This window comes from Fukomys damarensis, unplaced genomic scaffold (assembly GCF_012274545.1).
Source record: "Fukomys damarensis isolate Sample0158 unplaced genomic scaffold, DMR_v1.0_HiC HiC_scaffold_16, whole genome shotgun sequence".
Classification (NCBI taxonomy): domain Eukaryota; kingdom Metazoa; phylum Chordata; class Mammalia; order Rodentia; family Bathyergidae; genus Fukomys; species Fukomys damarensis.
In genome coordinates, this window is record NW_022900928.1 from 119,271,851 (window position 1) to 119,290,837 (window position 18,987).

General features: G+C 55.1%; 1 protein-coding gene across 1 annotated transcript in view; it reads left to right on the forward strand.

Moving 5' to 3' along the window:
* The first annotated feature begins 6 nt into the window (after positions 1 to 6).
* Positions 7 to 18,987, forward strand: part of LOC104853788 (striated muscle enriched protein kinase) — a 41,991-nt gene continuing 23,010 nt past the window's right edge. Inside the window, exons 1-10 of the mRNA XM_010611966.3 lie at positions 7 to 531; positions 2,281 to 2,424; positions 2,737 to 2,919; positions 11,421 to 11,596; positions 11,829 to 11,917; positions 12,778 to 12,953; positions 15,279 to 15,539; positions 16,650 to 16,808; positions 16,914 to 17,103; positions 17,220 to 17,443. Coding sequence (XP_010610268.1) covers positions 2,358 to 2,424; positions 2,737 to 2,919; positions 11,421 to 11,596; positions 11,829 to 11,917; positions 12,778 to 12,953; positions 15,279 to 15,539; positions 16,650 to 16,808; positions 16,914 to 17,103; positions 17,220 to 17,443 — 1,525 coding nt within the window. The 5' untranslated portion in view covers positions 7 to 531; positions 2,281 to 2,357. The remainder of the gene's footprint in view (positions 532 to 2,280; positions 2,425 to 2,736; positions 2,920 to 11,420; positions 11,597 to 11,828; positions 11,918 to 12,777; positions 12,954 to 15,278; positions 15,540 to 16,649; positions 16,809 to 16,913; positions 17,104 to 17,219; positions 17,444 to 18,987) is intronic.

The window sequence follows — 18,987 nt, forward strand, 5'->3', positions numbered from 1 at the left end:
GAGAGCCTGGCGAGCCCCCGCTCTTCTCCCGGCCCTCCACCCCCAAGACCTCGCGGGCAGTGAGCCCAGCGACCTCCCAGTCACCCCCTTCAAGCATCGCGAGCAGGTCCGGGGACAAGCCCGGGAGGACCCGGAGCCGTGGGCCGGTGGGCAGGACAGAGACGGGGGAAGGCCCGCAGCAGGAAGTTAGGCGGCGGGACCAGTTCCCTCTGACCCGGGGCAGAGCCATCCAAGAGTGCAGGACCCCCGTGCCACCCCCTACCGCTGATCCTCCTGAGGCCAGGACAAAAGCCCCTTCAGGTCGGAAGCGGGAGCCCCCAGCGCAGGCCGTGCGCTTCCTTCCCTGGGCCACGCCGGGCCTGGAGGGAGCTGCTGTGCCCCAAACCTTGGAGAAGAATAGGGCGGGGCCTGAAGCGGAAAAGAGGCTGCGCCGAGGGCCGGAGGAGGATGGCCCCTGGGGACCCTGGGACCGCAGAGGGGCCCGCAACCAAGGCAAAGGTCGCCGGGTCCGGCCCACCTCTCCTGAACTCGGTAAGGCAGCGAGAGGGCTGGGAATGTCCCCATGCCTGGGTGACAGGGACTTTGGGGGACTTTAGGGCTGCTTTTAAGAACAAGAGCTAGCTTGGGGCTGCTAGGCTGCCTGTAAGGGTGCTGTTGGTACCGACAGGCTCCGGTTGCAGTGGAGGACTGTGAAGGTCCTTGTGCCAAAACGTGCCACTGGTGAGGTGGAGTGCGAATATGTTTGAAATGAGGCCGAACGGAGCTGGGGTGTGAGCAAGACTGATGACCAGATGCCTGCTATAGTTTCCCTAAGGTCCAGTGACCCTGCTGTGTCACATTTCATCAATGGGAAGAGGCACTGGTGGGAACCTAAGGAGCCCTCAGTGCCCCTCCCTCCCGCTGTGGGAGAAGAGACCTCACTCTGCCCTTCCCTTCCCAGCACCATCCCCTGACCCAGCTGTAGCCACTGAGGTTTGACTTGGCCTCCCTTTCTAGCCTCCTCTCTCCATGCCCTCCATCCTGCATCTCTGAGATGACTGGTCCTTACACATGACAGTCTATGTGTGTCTGCTACCTTCTCAGGGGCAATGAGCAACATCACCAACTGGAGAATGCTGCTGCCCCAAACCTACACGTCCTGAACAGAACCTTGTCTCATTCCTGGAGAGGAAGAAGAAGCCATCCTTGACTAGTTTCCACTCCCTGCTGCTTCTCCCTCCTAATACCTCTCCCCACTGTGCCTGGGAGACCCAGCCAGTATCATTGACTTACTACCACCTTGTATTTTTCTACATCAAAATTATTTTGTTTTTAAGTACAACCACCTTAAAGCCTTTAGGGATGATAAGGCTCCCATCCATCATCCTACTAATCACCATCACTGCATACCCCCACCATGTCCCAGGCGTTGTGTTCACTTGGCCCACAGGGTATAGGCTATCTCATTTCAGCCTGTATGCCAGCTCTGCAATGTATTGGGTGTTATCCCTCCATCTTCCAGATAACACAACCAAGGCTCAGAAAGATTATCTCATTTGCCCCAGGTGGTGTTGCTAGAAATCAGCAGAATTGGGATCTTCACTGCCTTTTGGGCTGTCTGCATTGTCCTTTATCTAACTTAGAGATTGTCTAGGTTGGAAAATACCCAGAGAGAATCAGGACAGTGGGGTTTTATTATCACTTTGTATGAGCTCTCTATAAGCATAGATCACATCTTATTTCCTGTCATGTCCCGGGTACCCATCAGTGCTCTGTATGCAGTAAGGACAGTGTTACTATCTGGTGAAGGGATAAAATCAAGGCTGATATTCCTAGGCCCTGCCAGTCCTTCTGCTGCTCCTTCTTTGGAGTCTGATGGCCTCAATATTTTGACAGTTCCGCACCTGTTGCCCTGTGCAACTAGTGTTACCACTTACGTCTTGGCTACTCAGCTTGACCTCTGTTTGAAACTGACACAGTCTTGTGATGCTCCAAGTGCTTCACACAGAGCCTGTGATGCCACATATAATGACTGGTTCATGTGAAGACACCCACAGCATGCCCTCACCTTCCTCCAGAAGCCAATACTAATTATGGATGAAGTGGGGGCTCCGCTGCCCTGTCCAGAGAACCTTCCTTCTGGCTTTCTCTTCCTTGTCTCAGGACATGGCGGAAAGAGACTATTTGCTCCCCCAGCTTTGCCTTGCAGAAGCCTCTCTGAGGCTTGGCTTTCTAGGATGCGGGGCTCCAGTCATCCCTCAGAGATGGAGTCCTCTTAACTATCACCCCTGTGTCCGGCAGAGTCCTCAGATGACTCCTATGTATCCGCTGGAGAAGAGCCCCTGGAGGCCCCGGTGTTTGAGATCTCCCTGCAGAACATGGTGGTGGCACCAGGGGCTGATGTGCTACTCAAGTGCATCATCACTGCCAACCCCCCGCCTCAAGGTGAGCAGCGGGGCAGGAGCTGGGAGGGGCTGATATGGCACATGTGGGACAGGGAGGGGGTGGTTTGCCCAGAATCCTTTGAGGGAGGGCTGGGTAGGAGGGGAGCCATCCACTCCCTGAGGGCTGCCTTAACTTGGTTCAAGTGGATTGCTCAGGACCCTTCCCCCCACACCTCCCAGGGAGGAGGGCAAATTTCTTAGAGTTTTGTGGGGTGGGGAGAGGAGTGGTTTGGCTTCTTGGAAGGGCTGGGTGAGAGTTGTCCAGCAAGCCTCTGTGGACCATGGTGAGCTGGTTCCTGCCACTTCCCCGCAGTGTCATGGCACAAGGATGGGTCGGTGCTCCGCAGTGAGGGCCGACTGCTCCTCCGCTCTGAGGGTGAGCGCCACACCCTGCTGCTCAGGGAGGCCCAGGCAGCTGATGCAGGAAGCTACATGGCCACCGCCACCAACGAGCTGGGCCAGGCCAGCTGTGCTGCCTCACTGGCTGTGAGACCTGGTAGGGAGCCCGTCGAGCCCAGGTCTGGGTGGGGTGAGCTATGACCCTTCCTCGTGGTTCTGAGGTCATTGCCCAGATTACCTTCCCATGTGTAGCCGAGAGTTTGGTTTCTCAGACAGGTTGTACAATCCTTTCTTGTGTGTCACACTCCCACCTCCTGTCCCAGAGAAAGCATTTTCAGTGGTCCTATCATCAGGGCAAGGCCCACATTCCCAAGGTATACCCCAGGCTGGCCAATTCACAGCCAGTGAAATTTATCTTTTAGACAGCCTCCAAATGCCATCTTCCTGTGGCAATTCCCTGAGCTGGGTCTGTGGGGAAGGCATATTATCTTTGAATCTCTGAGATAAAGAGTCTTCCAGCTCAAAGGGCTGGACAGCCACCAGGAGCCTTTTGAAGGCATTTTCTTCTAGGACAGGCCAGCCCCAGTAAAGAGTGGCTTTCAAGTGACACTCTGCTTCTCCTGTTGAACCCCAAGCTCTGAAGAGGTGCAGCTAAGAGCACCTTCTGGAGGTGTGAGCCTGCCTGGAGTGCTGAGCCTGCCTTGTTTTCTATTTTTATGAAACCTCACTTGGTGTTGGACTGCTTCCTTTGGGTTGCAGCCCAGTTTCTCTCTGACTCAGGCTGGGCTGGACTGCTGTCAGTATGCATAGCCAGTTCTGCTCATTCAGGTGGCTGGGCCTGATGTCATCCTGGTCCTGGGCAGCAGGACAGGGGCAGGGAAGGATGAGTAGAGGGTATCATAGGAGGCAAAGGCACAAGCTCAAATCTCAAGTGGTTTACCATCGGGCGTCCAGACCTAGCCTGAGGACAACACAGGACAGGTGCATCCAGCGCAAGAACAGTTGAGCATTGGTCATTGTTCTGCGAGATGCCAGGGCTGGAAGGAGGCTGGGAGTTAGACTGGGTGGGGGTGCCGAGCAAGCCAGGAGGAAAACAACACACACTGTTTTTTTTTTTTTGCTGCGAGAGATAAGACAACAGAGCCCACATGTGTGGTCCCAGGGCCTTAGACCACTGCATTGCAGAGATGTCTCGGTGGGGTCTGATCTCTGCCCCTATGTTACATTAGCTCCTTTGGTCACACCACAGAGCTTTGTGGATTGGCAGGTCCTCTTCCTTTGCTTTCTCATCCCTCCCAGGAGCTACATTTGAGGCTTTCTCCCTCTCTCCGCTTCCTCCTCGCTGAATCATGCCAGCCCTCTCTACATGCTTCCATCCTTCCATCACCTTTGAGATCTGGCCTCTGACTCAGCTCCCAGCTCCCTTCAGGGGCTAAGCCCTGGCTCCCAGACACCAGTCAATACCTGGCTTAGACTGTGATTTGGTGAGAGGTGGGGTGAGGGGTTGCCCCAATACTGGCTCAGGGCCATTTGGGAGCCTTTTAAGTTTGGGAAGGCAGCTTGGGGCATGGCAGCTGTCAGCACTTGACTGGGAGTTCTGTTTGCCACATTGAACCTCTCTGAACTTCAGTTTCCTCATTTGTAAACCAGAGATAATTATACCACCTTTACAGATGAAAGTGAATGTGCGAATGAGCTTTATGAACTGTAAAGTTGTAAGACAAATGTTAGGTTAGCGTTCTCACCTTTACAGATGAAAGTGAATGTGCGAATGAGCTTTATGAACTGTAAAGTTGTAAGACAAATGTTGTTAGCGTTCAGGGGTGATGTTGTGCACATGGGCTCAGCTTTCCAGGAGGACCTGGGAAATGTCTTCCCCTTCCCTGCTTCTTTCTTCAGATTGTGCTGTGATGACTTCATCCCTGCTTTTTCTAGCCCCATGTCCTTGGGTGCTCCAGCATCACTGTGCCTCCTTTGCTCTGCGGAGTCAGAAAGCCTTCATCACAGTGGTTGATTGCACCAGGCATTGTAGCAGCCCCCGTAAGTCAGGCTGGCTCCAGGGCCCAAGAGACTGGCATACGGGTTCAGACTCAGCACTGGTCATTGTGGAGCACTGTGACTTTCTTACCCTACAAGGCACTGTTTGGTCCAGAGTGGCTGGATAGGGGCCAGTGGACCCAGAGAGCAGCCGGAGTAGGCGGAACCAGTGGTAGCACAGACTTTGGCAAAGGAGGTGGTTCCAGGCCTGGAGTCTGTCAGGAGTGGAGCTGGGGAGGGTGCCCCACAGGGTGGCTATGAGGGCCTAGGGTACAGGCGGAGAAAGGGAATGGGCAGTGTCTTATGGGAAGAGGCTTGTGTGGAGCTACGGCCCTTTCTTGGTATCTCCCCATCTCCAGGCCTAGTGCCATGGAAACCAGGGCTGACAGCCCAGTGTGTTCCTGAGATGCCCACCCCAACAGGGTTGCTTTTGAGAGCCCACAGATCTGTTCCTGCTTGGGTACCATGGTAACCAGGAAATGGTTTGGGGGCTGGGGTATGCAGGCAGAGCCTGGTGTTATCCAGCTCCAGCAGCTGCCCCCAGCAGTAGATCCCTCCTCCTCCCTGAATAACTATTTCAAAGGGGAGGGGGCAAGGACAGGGACTTCTGACTCGGGAGTGTGAAAAGTGTGCTTAACCCAAGTGGTGCCTTTTCTCTTGGCCACTGCTGAATGTATCACAAGTACCCACTGAATTCACACCCGTGGCTAGTGCCCCATCTCTAAACAACAGTTTCTTCTTCTTTTAGAGTGCCATATAGTTTTCTCACTTTCACATCTCTTTCTTTGACCAACATCACATTGGAGTTGATAGGTGGTGACATTCCCATTTTACAGCTGGGAAAACTAAAGTGTGAAGAGTACTGTGACAGAGCTAGCACCAGGCCAGTAGCCTTTATTGAGCATCTGTATCTGCCTGGGAATGTTACAATCAATACGTGATTTAGGGTGATGGAAATAGCTCACCCAAGAAACTACATTTAGTGTGAATAGCGGATAAAAATAACACAGTTACTTAGCATTAATAGAGTTCTTTCTATGTACCAGCCCCAGTGCCAATTGGGTAATCATACTTAATCCAGCCCTGTGAGATAGATTCTATTATTATATCCACATTTCAGACGAGGAAACCGGTACTGGGAAAACTTCAGCAAATTGCTGCAGGGCAGTGCTGACCAATAGGTCTTGCCATGGTAATGGATGTATTCTGTGTCCGCGTTGTCCAGTATTAGTTGCTGCCAGCCACATGTAGCTATTGAGCACTTTAAATATGGCCAGCACGACTGAGGAGCCAAGTGTTTCCTTTGATTTCATTTTAATTGCCATGCATTTTAATAGTGCCTGTGACAAATGTCCTGCCCTATTGGATGCCAAGCTCTAGAAACATGGCACCTGTTGGAGACTGGAGTCCTGCCCTGAAGCACCAATTCCATGTCTCCCAGAAAGACATTCCTAGGCACTGCATTGTCTCTGAGGGGGTTTGGGTTTAAGATGCATCTGTGTTCGTGAGGAGGGGACTGCCCAGGTCCTCTGTGAGTGGGACAGACTGAAGACTTTTTCTGCTTCTTCTTTTGACTCCCTGCCTCCATCATGGCCATGATCCATTTCTTTGCCCAACTGCGTGGCCTGTGCACACTCTACTCACTCCCACAGTGGGCTCTACAGGAGGTCCTCTAGGTGCTGTCAGGAGGAGAGTGATGTGGGGGCCCTATCTGCTGCCTGCAGCCCTCCCCTCAGGCACAGTTCTCATGTGCTTGAGCCCAGCACCCTAGCCTTCAGCTGGCCATGGTTTTCTTGTCTGTAAAGTGAGGATCATCCTGACTCATGGGCTAAATACTCAGTAAGAATTGTAAGAGTCGGGCGAGGGGTGAGTCAGCCACAGACATTTGGGCTAAAGGACATGGTGCTTCAAAGCTTATTCTAGTCCCACTCATATGATCAACCCTATCACAAAAGAGGTTGTTTATTGGGAGTCATGAATACAAAAGAAAAGGAAGAAAGTTTTGCCACCTACCCTTGCCTTGCTCTTCTCCTGCTCTGGGTTCCAGGCCACCTGTAGCATAGTTGCAGGTTCTCCCTGGCAATGGCAGCAGCAGCAGCCAATGGAGAGAACATTAGAATGCCACTCGGCCCCTGTTGTCCGTCCTAATGGGGGTCTGGGAGACACTTGAGAAAGCATGGTGGTGTGGTCCACTCCACCAAATTCAGCCCTTCCTCCCCACACTGACTGCCCAAGCAGGTGTACCCTCTGCGCAGACTCTTCAAGGATGTTATCCTGAGTGGAATTTCTCACTCACAGCCTGTCACACGAATGGGGACCTGATGTACTGTGGGTGCAAACACTTCCTCTAGCCTGGAGCAACCCAGTATAATCATACGTGGGAAATTTCAACACTTGCCTGGCCAGGCCAGGCTGATCATGTGACATTCTGTCTGATGCTTCATACGTTTTAAACCTGAACCATTCTCAGCACAGTTCTCCTTCTCGTCCTGAGGAGATAGTCATGTCAGCATCCTGTGGAAACTCCCACATCTTTGGGGCCTGTGCCCTCCTTTCTCCTCACTTTTCCATGGTGGGATCACTGTGGTGGCCATTTCCTCATATCCCCCTCCTCTACCAAAATCAGGGGGAGCCACTCTTGGCCTTCAGGGTAAAAGCCACACACCTTCAGCTGCTCTCCGTCTCCTGGATCCAAGGGGCCAGCAGAGGCCTGAGGATGCCCCGAGAGTGGCCAGAGCAGCAAAAGGCATCTTCTGTCACATTATGATGTCTAATTCTTCCTTCACTCAGATGTGTCACCCTACAGTTGAACAGTGAGCCTCCATGCACGTGTTTTTTGCCTCAGAACATCTGTCTGTGGAAGTTCTTCTGCATGGACTACTTTTCCTTTTTTTTTTTTCCCTTCCTGCTTTAAATGCTAACACCACCTCTTCTCTGTTTCCTCTTTTTCCCTGAGCAAAAACTCATCTTTAGCCCTCTGTACTCCTGTGACCATTTTATCTGCCCCTCTCATGCCACCTTGTCACTCATTCCTTCTTGCTCTGTGTATCTGGCTTGCCTTTCCTGCCAGCCAAAGGCCCCTGAGGACATGACTGCCTTTTTCACTCCTTAACCTTTGCAGCCACGCACAGACAGTGAGGACAGCGTGTACTGCCATGAGTGGATGTGAGGCAGTGGTAGGCTCAGAGAGCCTCAGAAGCTCCAAGCTCTGGGAGCAACCTGCGTAACACATGGAGTCAGGACACACGGCTGCAAAGGGTACTGAGTCTGTGCCTAAGAGTGGAGTGTGGGATGACAGAAGAGACCAGGGAGCTATGACCTTCAAAGTGTGACCCTCCGACTGGCATTCTCTTGGCCTGTATTAGAAATCCAGACTATGAACTCTAGCCCCAACCTATGGAATTTCAAAATCGGGGGGTGGGTCCCAAAAGTCTGCGGACTAAGGATAGCCTTCCAGGTGATTCCAATATACAGTAAAGTCCGAAAGTCACTGCCAAGGAGTTAAGAGACCTGGGTGAAAATGAGAAGCCTGTTGGTGAAATTTAGAAGCACATGGACTGTGGAGTCAGCCCTCTGTCCAAAGCCCTGCTCTGAGGTAGAATGGTCAAGTGCTTGAGACTCAGTGGAATCATCTCTTATGGTCATTCTCCTTGAGAATTGGCAGTAGTCCCTAAGCTTTCATATGCATAAGAATCACCTGGGTGCTTTTGAAATTTTCAGAAAGTCTTAATTTTGCAGGCCAGATAAGGCTCAGGAATCTGTATGTCCAAGAAGTTTCAAGCTGGTCCTGATGTGGGTGGTTCAAGGATCATTCTCAAAGTCCTGATATAAAGGCCTTGTGTGATGCCTCTCATCTGCTAGATACTGACAGGTGGCTGTAGCTGTCTATGATGAGAACATGGCAGGGGATGCAAGACGGGCGGGATGTTGGGACCAACCGGATGTGCTTGTTGGTCTGGGGAAGGATGGTTCAGTATATTGTTTAAGTAGGTTTGACCAGGAAGCAATGCAGGAAGGTTAGATAGGTTCTTCGTAGAGGTGTGGGGGACAACTGTGAGGGGGTAGTCTTTCCATGGTGTAGGTTTGGGGGTACCCGCTCCCCACTTCCTGGATGGTGTGACCACTTCTAGTTTGAGCCAGGTTTGTGGGCAGAGCAGAGCAGGGCAGGAATGTTAGAGACCGTCTATAAAAAGGGTTTTGACAGTGAGACAGTGACAAATAGGTGGCACCAGAGCCTGGTGGAGCCCTGGACTCCTCCATCAAGCTTCTGGAACACAGTGTGGGGGTATGGCAGGGTCTTGTCTCAAGGAGGCCTGGTTCTGCCACTGGAGCTTGAGCCTCCTGCCTGGCTGCCTTGACAGTTCCTGTCTCACAGGGGCTTGAGGACTTGGGCTGCTGGGTGACATGTTTCTGGGGTGCTGTTCCCACAGGCGCCGCCAGGGGTCTCTGAGCCCCCTCCCCCAACCTGGCCAATCCTGTGCTCCCCAGCCACTGTCCAGCTTGGAGGTGACCCTGGAGTAGGCGTCCCTGCTCCAAGGGGACTATCTCAGAGTCAGATAGGGCCCAAGCCTCCAGCACCAAGTGCCCTGAGGCCCTCTCCACCCGAACCTCGAGACAGCCAGCCCAAATGGAGGGCCCCTCCTCTGCCTGGTCCCAACCACTCCTTCCTAGGCAATGCTGGGAAACGCAGGTCATAGCTTGAGAATGTGGCCCCTGGTGGGGGTGAGAGGGTGGGAGGTAGGAGAAGGACATGTGACCCCTGCTTAACAACCCCCTCCTCAGCCCGGATGCCAATGGGTGCCAGTTAGCAGGGGGTTTTGGGGATGAAGCAGCCTTCACGTTCCTCATCATTGGTCCTGGTGGGGCTGATGGGAGGAGGGCAAATTGCCAGAAGGTGCTCCACAGAACATTTGGGAGGGTTAGGCACAGGCTCATGTCCTGGGCTGGCTGCCGGGCCAGACCTGCCTTTGCAGGACTCAGTTGGCAGAGGGGTGCTGTGGGCCCCCTTAGGTTGAGGAGGCATCTCTGGAAGAAGAACGAAGGTCCTAACAGATCTCTGTTTGCAGGGCTGGATAGAGCAGGCTGTGGCCTGGCTCTATACTATTTGGGATTGTTCAGTGCATTCCCAGGTTGGGGTCTTGGTGGTTTGATCAGGACAAGGCACAGGTAGGGGCATTGGCCATTGGCACCTCCTTTGGTGGACTTATTGACCCTGATGGGTCAGGCTAGAGTCTTGGATACTACAATGCAGTGCCAGCCCACTCCTATCTTCTTCTGGGCCAAAAGACCTGGAGTCAAGGCCCTTTGGAGAGGCCCTGCTCCTGTCAGTGTCAGAGTTGTAAGGAGAGGAAAGGCAGACTGCTGCTTGGGAATGAGCTAAATTCAGCTAGGCTGGGCTCTGCCCCTCCCTCGCTCTCCCTCTGCTCCTGACGGCTGCCTGTGGTCTCAGCAGGCACCACCTTCCCAGCCAGCCCAGTGCTGCCTGCCTGCCTGCCTGCCTGCCACCCAGCCTCTAGCTGGCCACCCCCACCTTCCCCTTCCCCCTTCTGGGCTCCTTCCCCTCCCCCAAGGCCAGCTAAGTGCCGGGCCTTGGCTGGGTCGGTGAGTGAGCGGGGCTGGGCAGGCTGGGCTTGTGCTCCCGGGGGAGCCAAGGCAGAGTGGGCAGTGGGGAGGCAGCAGGAGGGCCTGGTGCCAGGGCAGAGCCTTCAGGAAGGTGCAGGCTGGGGTCCGTGTGCAGAGTCTCGGGGTAAGTTGGGGTGCAGTCCTTCTGGGGGCTTTGGGTGGGGGAACACAGGAGGAGGGGCCAGGGGGCTGTGGCAGATTCATGTCTGTATTTGGCAGTCGGATAGGAGCCAGCTCTGTGAGGCTGGGCCCCTGGCCAGTTACAGGGGAGGGCGTCAGGGCCCTGGGGACTCCCCTCCTCCAAGGCAGACTCTGGTGCCCCCCTTCTTCCTAAGGCTTCCCTTTTCTGTAGGTGACCCCAACTTTCCTATCTCCTGAGAGTTTTGGGGTCCATTCTGTAGGGCTAGGGCCAACAGGTGCCCTGCGGTGTCTATGGCAGGAAGCTGAGAAAGGAGAGGGGGAAGGGCAGGCTGGACAGTGCTGCCTCATTGGCCCTGGATCAAGGTCAGAATCGGGCTTGTCTGAGGTGTGTGTCCCTGTGCACCAGACCCAGCTCTCCTAAGAAATGAATGTCTGGGCTCTGCCACTCTGGGGTTCCAGAGATGAGACCACCTGCTTTAGAAGTCTATGACTGATAGTTTGGGCCCCCAGTCCATGCCAGGAATGTGGGTGCCCTGATCCAGTGGAGTTCCAGGTCTCCCTTAATCCTCTTTGCTGGCCAAGTCCTTTGCATTAGGCCATTCCTGGTGATGTCCCCTCCCAAGAGGATCAGCAGGGTAACTGTTGGCAGAGCCGGCGGCAGATGAGGAATCAGAGGCTCGAGGAGAGGAAGCGCCTGGGCAAGGTCACACAGCGAGCAAGCAAAGCCCAGGAGGTGAAGTCAGGCCAGGCCTGCAGGAGCTACCTGCACTCACTCTGGGCCCTGGGGGATAGCCCAGCCTGCTGGCTCGCTCTCTCTGCCCACTTCCTCCTCTGGCATCCCCTCTGTCTCTCCTCCAGGTGGGTCCACATCCCCTTTCAGCAGCCCCATCACCTCCGATGAGGAGTACCTGAGCCCCCCGGAGGAGTTCCCGGAACCTGGGGAGACCTGGCCCCGAACCCCTACCATGAAGCTCAGTCCCAGCCAGAACCGCCATTCTTCTGACACTGGCTCCAAGGCGCCCCCCACCTTTAAGGTCAGACCCCTGAGGCTGGTGCCCAAACCCCCATGGGCCCCCATTCCTTTGTCTGCTCCCTTGTTCTTGGGCCCATGCTTAGGCTCCAGCAAGACTTGGAACCTTGCCCCCTTAACCCTTCTTACCCAGAGCCACCCTCAGTGTGGAAGAGCCCATTGCCCCTGATTCCCTAACCCCAGGAGCCAGTGCTATACCCTGACTGTCACCCCTCATGCTCCGGGGTCCCCCTCAGGTCTCACTTATGGATCAATCAGTGAGAGAAGGCCAAGATGTCATCATGAGCATTCGTGTGCAGGGGGAGCCCAAACCTGTGGTCTCCTGGTGAGTAGCAGCCACTTTCACCCCCCACAAGCACCCCACCCCAGCCTGGGCCCTTGAGCTGGCTTTGCTGGAATGCAGTGGAGCCCTAGAGGACTTCCCAGGGCCTGTCCCAGGTAGCACTCCCCTATACACTCCTGTCCCTGGGCTGGTGCTCAAGGCTCATTCAGAGCCTCCTCTTCTGGGGAGGGGTTTGATAATACATGGTCTCACATTTGCCCACTTAGGATGAGTAGCCAGAAGTCCTCTTACCCTACCCTCACAGTGGATGGCAGGGTAACTTTTGAGGCCCACTTTGTGCCCAATTCTGTGCTGGGCCTGGTCATCACAATTTGTTTCCGAGTTCCTGGAAACCCAGAGTCACATGTGGGTCTCAGCTGTGGTGCCCTGCTCACCCTGGGGGCCTGGAACATTGACCGCTCAGTGTGTTTTCCTGTTGGTTTGGGTTCTGTTGTTCATTTTTAAATGATTGTCTGGTTTCCACTGTGATATTTTCAACATTGTAAATTCATAGCCCTTTTGGGAAGCAGAAAAGCTATCTTTCCATTATAGATAAATAACAATAAGATGGGGAAAATTAAGAACAGTTCAGAGCTAAATAGCAAGGCTCTATTCCAAATGCAGTGGTTCTAAGCCGAGACCCAGGTGGGCTTCTGTGTTCTGGAAGTTCTTGGAGGGGCATGGTGGTAGAGGCAGGGTGAAGATCTCGCTCAACAACCCCTGGGTGCCCTGGTTAGTAGGACAGGTTTGGGGAGCAAGTGAATAGCGTGGAGTATGAGAGACCTGCGTGTCTCTGCAGTCCTTCTCTGCTGCACCTGCAGGCCAGGTCCCGGGGCTCTGGGCTGAGTTCTTGTCTCTGACAGGCTGAGAAATCGCCAGCCCGTGCGTCCAGATCAGCGGCGCTTCGCAGAGGAGGCGGAGGGTGGATTGTGCCAGCTTCGGATCCTGGCAGCTGAGCGTGGCGATGCTGGCTTCTACACCTGCAAAGCAGTCAATGAATATGGCGCTCGGCAGTGTGAGGCCCGCCTGGAGGTCCGAGGTGAGAGCCTCACACCCTCACGGCCTCCACCTGGCCCCATGCCCACCTACCCATAGCTCTCACACAACCTCGGTCACAGGATGCCACACTCTCAAGGGCTGGGCTATCCCCTAGTCCAGTTGCTTATGTTAAAGTTGAGCAAACTGAGGTCCAGAGAGAGGAAGCAACTTGCTCAGATCCACAGAGCAAATTGTTCCACACTTAGCTTACTACACTATACTGCTTTCCCCGTGTTTCATCATGGCAGCCCCTGATGCCGGCCACAGACCCTGCTTCACATGGCCCGCCATCCTGTCTTCACATCCCCTAAGCCTTTGTCACCATGCTGTGCCAGGCCCCTCACTCATACCCATTCCCCGCTCTCCTCTTGCACCCTTGCCCTCCCTACCTTCCTTTGCTGTGCAGAAGCTCTTGTGGTTGCGGGTAGGGGTGCAGTGGGAGTGTCAGGTGCTGGACCCGTTCGGAGGGACCCTTGGGGTGATTTGGGCATGGAGCACTGTAGGGACCCAGGAGTCCTGGGGTGGGCAGATCCCTAAAATGTGGAGAGAGCTGCGCCTCAGGGTTGGGGACATAACACAGAGACCTCTTAGGAGTTGGGGTGACAGGCCCAGCCAGGCTGCTGTCCTCTCGGCTGCCTGTTGCTGCCCTCCCACCTCTGCCTTCCCTGTGATGGCTCAGAAGCAGGACCTCTCCTCAGCGATTCACTTTGCCATCTTCCCTCCCCGCCTCTCACGAGGCTTAGTTCCTTTGCCTGGCAGAGGCTGGCTCTGGGAACGTCCCGAGTAACCCTTGGCACTTACAGTCATGGTCCCTCTGCCAGCCCTCACCTGCCTCAGCACCCTGGTGCCTCTCCTTCCTGTGGTTGCCACCTCTTTGGTATCTATTCTTCAGTCCCCACCCCCGGCCTGCTCCTCCTCCTCTAGGGCCCAGCTCTGCCTCGCTTCTCTGTGTTAACCCATGTCTTGATGCTTTTCTCTTTGGGATTCCTCCCGACATCCTGCAGGCTTCGGGGTGCTCCTGATGCCTGTGAACGTCTCTCCCCTGGTTGCCCTGGGTCTCTGCTGCCCAAGAACCCGAGGGACCCGGCCTCTGGCTAGCCGATGGCCCTCCCATCCCAGGCCTGGCCTTGGGGGAGCTGAAAGCGGCAGTGCTGCCTGCAGTGTTAGAGGCAGCTCCGTGTCCCGAAGGGCCCTAGCCAGGTCTGTGTGCCAGTGCGTGTGTGCGCGTGCCTGTGTGCGTGCGTGTGCGTGTGCTGCACTAACCTGCCGCTTGCTGACTGAGGTTTTTGTCTGTATACAGGCGAGTGAGCTCAGGGGGCCGCCTGCGCTCCCCCCTGCTACCCTCCGAGCTGCACCCCTGTCTCAGGCACCTCTCGGACCTCGCTGTGTTTCACTGCCTCCTGCCCACAGACCCAGCCGGCCTGCCGGCCCGGACCAGTCCCAGCCTTCCCCCCCTTCCCCTCCCCATGCAGCACCCCAGGGTACCCCACGGGCCCCTGCAGACCTTCCCTCCTCAAATGGACACGTGGCTGGGAGGCCCCCAGGTGGACTGAGTGCTGGAAGGGCTGGCCAGGAGGGGTGTCAAGCCTGTGGGGAGCACCAAGCGAGTGCATGTGCTACGCTGCTGCAGGCCACTGTCTGTCTCTCTGTTTGTCTGTCTGTGTGTCTGTGACAGTCAGGGAAGATGCCTCTGATCTGAGGTGGAGTGCGACCACAGGAGGGGAGAGGGCATGGCACCCACAGGATGGAGGGGCCCGGAGGGGAGGGGCTCACTAGGAGGGACAGGACACTGACCATTCCAGAAAGGGTTTCAAATGGCTCTTTCTATTCCACAGGGGACCAAAAACCCTGGCTGGGTTAGGGCCCAGCAGGGGCTCCCTCATTGGATGTCAGGGCGGGAGATGCTCTGTCTGGGAATGAGGGAGTTAGCCAGGCTTGCTGCAGGAATGGGGCCGTAGTGGGGGTGGAGGTATTTGGAAGCACTATTTCTAAGCTCAAATAAAGTCCAGTTTGTACCCAGCTGGTGTGCTGTGTTTTTTTTTTCTGCCTGCGTCGCTACCTCCGTGTGGCCCTCTTGGTGCCCCTCCCTCCGTTCCCTGTCACCACCCATGAGCTCTCCCTCCCTGGGCCAGCTTGGGGTACATCTCGAAGCCAGAGCTAGGGCTCCTTACTGTTCTGGATGGGTGGGTGGGCTTCCCCCGTCTCCAGAGGAACAAAATGCATCTCTCTCTTTGTGTCTGTCTCTCTTTTGTGTATGCGTGTGTGTGTCTCCCTCACCCTGTGCGTCTTTGCTCTGTGTGTGCCCCTGTGGCTGCCTTCCCCCCAGCACACCCTGAAAGCCGGTCCCTGGCCGTGCTGGCCCCCCTGCAGGATGTGGACGTGGGGGCCGGGGAGATGGCGCTGTTTGAGTGCCTGGTGGCAGGTCCTGCCGACGTGGAGGTGGACTGGCTGTGCCGTGGCCGCCTGTTGCAGCCAGCGCTGTTCAAATGCAAGATGCATTTTGATGGCTGCAAATGCAAGCTGTTGCTCACCTCTGTGCATGAGGACGACAGTGGTGTCTACACCTGTAAGCTCAGCACGGCCAAAGGTAACTACTCACTCAGGCCCTTGGGCTGCAGTGAATGTCTGAGAGAGGAGGGAGGGCACCCGAGGTGCAAGAGCCAGGTGCAGATTGAGATGCCCAAGAAATGGGTCTCTAACTCCAAGGGGAAGTGCAGTGGGGTGAGAGGTACTGCAGTTCACCAGCCCAAACATAGCACTTAGAGGAGTACCTGACATAGAAAGTGCTGTGCTCATGTCTGGGGAGCTAGCTCAGTGGTGCCGCCGCCGCTGGGCTTGCAAGTACAAGGTCCTGAGTTCAATCCCCAGTACCAAAAAAGAAAGTGCTGCTCTCATGCCTCCTGTTCGCATGAGCGATCAAGTCCCCTGAGATGTAGAAAACAAACCAGGACTTGGGCTCCCATTCTTGCCCTGCAAATTCCCAGCCAGTGCCTTTGCACAAGTCACTTCCTCTGTCTGAGCTTTAGACTATTCATCTGTTAAAAAGAAGAATCATGCTAATTCCTTCTTTGTAGGGAGATAGGCAGGATTAGTGAGATAACCAGTGTTATAACAAAGCATGGCACCTGATTGAAGGGTGGCACCTAATTCATGCCAGCTGCCACTTTTGATGACATCTCGGACCTGGCCTTGTCCTCACGTGAAGCACAAAGATGATGGCACCTGCCAATCCACGTCATGAAGCTGGAGAGGCTTAGGGAGTGAGAAGAATCATTGGGTCAGCCCAGGGGCTATTAGCTCCTCCAGAAGAGTTTTTCTTGGGGGTCAGAGTGGAGCCAAGGGGCGTGTGTTGTGGTTGTGGGACAGGTGGGAAGGAGTATGGGTATGCTAGGTACAGAGAAAAGCTCTGAGATTGGGGCCAGGGGAAGGCAGTGGCTTGGTTTCTAGGATGAGGGTGAGGTCAGGGGGAAGGCTGGGCTAGGCCCTGGGCTGCTGTGGGGACCCCACCTGCCCTTACTGACCCCTACCTTCCGAGAAGACTTGGTGTATATATGGATCTTGGTCCACTGGCTCCCCTGTGTTCAGAGCCTTGGCAGGGCTCTGCCTAGGCACCCTCATTTTGGACAGGATCTATGAGATAAGGTGCCTGGGCCTGCAGTGCCTTCCCTGTCCACTGTTGCCTCCTCCTCCCCTGCAGAGGAACTGACCTGCAGTGCCCGGCTGACTGTGCGGCCCTCATTGGCGCCCCTCTTCACCCGGCTGCTGGAAGATGTGGAGGTGCTAGAGGGTCGTGCTGCCCGCCTGGACTGCAAGATCAGCGGCACCCCACCACCCTCTGTTTCCTGGACTCATTTTGGTATGTGCACCCCTACCTGCAGATACCAGGAGGCCCCCATGGGTTCAGACCAGGATGGGGTGTTTCCTGAGGACCTGTCCTACAGTCCTGCCCTCCTGCCCCCAGGCCACCAGGTGGAGGAGAGTGACAACCTGCGGCTGCGGCAGGACGGGGGTCTGCACTCCCTGCACATTGCCCACGTGAACAGTGAGGACGAGGGGCTCTATGCGGTCAGTGCCACCAACACCCATGGCCAGGCCCACTGCTCTGCACAGCTGTACGTGGAGGAGCCAAGGACAGCTGCCTCGGGGCCCAGGTACCACCTGCTACAGTAGACACTGCTACTGAAGGGTCCTTTCCCCCTCTGAGGGGCCTCTGCCCTGTGCGGGGAGGCGCAGCCCTGCACCTTGGACAGCTGTGTGGTTCTTACAGCTCAAAGCTGGAGAAGATGCCATCCATCCCCGAGGAGCCAGAACAGGGTGAGCTGGAACGGCTGTCCATTCCTGACTTCTTGCGGCCACTGCAGGACCTGGAGGTGGGACTGGCTAAGGAGGCTATGCTGGAGTGCCAGGTGACTGGCCTGCCCTACCCTACCATCAGTTGGTTCCACAACGGCCACCGCATCCAGAGCAGTGATGACCGGCGCATGACACAGTGTATGTGTTCAGGAAGGGTCCCTGGCTCCTAGGCTCCTTGTGGGCTTTCTTTCTGCAGCTTGGTTGGAGATGGGGTTCCTGGGGAAGGGAGGTCTCGGGGTCTGTGAAGTCATTGCACTCCTCCTTGAGCCCACGCAGTGGTCATCTGCTGGTGGCCCTGGTGGCTCTTCCTGGACAGTCAGTAAGGAGCTACAATGGAGCTGTTAGAACGAAATCAGTTTATACGTTTGAAACCAAGAGTATAGTAAGGAGCTACAATGGAGCTGTTAGAACGAAATCAGTTTATACGTTTGAAGGACCAAGAGTAGGGCCTGCAGGTGGCCAGCAGAGTCTAGGTCTTTTGCTCTTGTTATTGGGCCATTCTCACTGTTGGGGTGAAACAGCGCTACCCATGTTCCAGAGGGAGGTCAGGAAGGGCTGGGGTGGGCCGGCTCTGGCCGGGAAAGGATGCTTGTCCAGCGTTGTGAACAAATAGCAAATAAGAAAGAAAGAGCCAGAGAAGTGCAGAGGTACAGATTTGGGTTGGTGTCCTCCTGGCTTGGGGCCTGTTCCGAGGGAACACCTCTCTTGCATTCTTGAAAGAATCTGAATCTGTGAGTTCCTCCTGCCTCCCTTAAGGCATGCTCACATTGTTACCCCTGATGGTTTCCTCCTACAGCTGCAAGTGACCAAGGTCCCCCTAAAGTGCTTTCTAAGTACCAGATTCTCAGTGCTAACAACTTGATGTGGATGATCTTACCTTCTGCAGGCCTGTGGGTAGATACTCCTAGCCCTGTTTACAGATGGGGAAACTGAGGCTTAGAGAGGTATAAGGACTTGCTCAAAAGCAAGTGAGGACTGCTGTACTCATTTCCATCTCCCAAAGGCTGTTCCTAGCCACCCATGTCCCAATCTCCTTACCCTACCCAACTCTGGTGCCGCCACCTCGGCTATGACCCTTGTCCTCGGTCCCATGCCACAGCTGAGATTCCTCAGCCCCAGGCCTCCCTGTCTCCCCATCTGCTCTGAGGCCCCAGGTGGGGCTGCTTCAGCCTGTATCTGGGGTCACTGGCAGCTTTTGTCTTTTCCTCCCTTATAAATAGCTGTGAGCAGAGATAAATGAATGGGTGGCTGTTCTATGCAGAGATAACTGCTAAGAGAAAGGAGGGGTGTTTGGTGACATTCCTGATGTGAAGGAGGACACTGCAGGTCTCCTCCTCTTCCTGTCCTCCCCAGAGACAGCCTCCTTATCATGCAGGGAGCAGGGTGTAAGGAGAAAGCTTTGGAATGGAACTAAGATGGAAGTGAGTTCAGGCAATGGCTTCATATTTATTAGCTGTGTGACCTTGGACAAGTCAATCAATGTCTCTGACCTCACACTGGTCATTGGGATAATTCTGTAGCATTGTTGAAAGGATGGGAGGGGTCAAGTACTGGCATAGGTTGGGCCTAGGAGTGGGGGTGGGGCACAGAGGGTGCTGTGGAAGAGGAAACCTAGGAGTGGGGGCAGGGCAGAGAAATCTTACTATAATTTATAACATAATGAAGTGGGTTCTGCAGGCAAG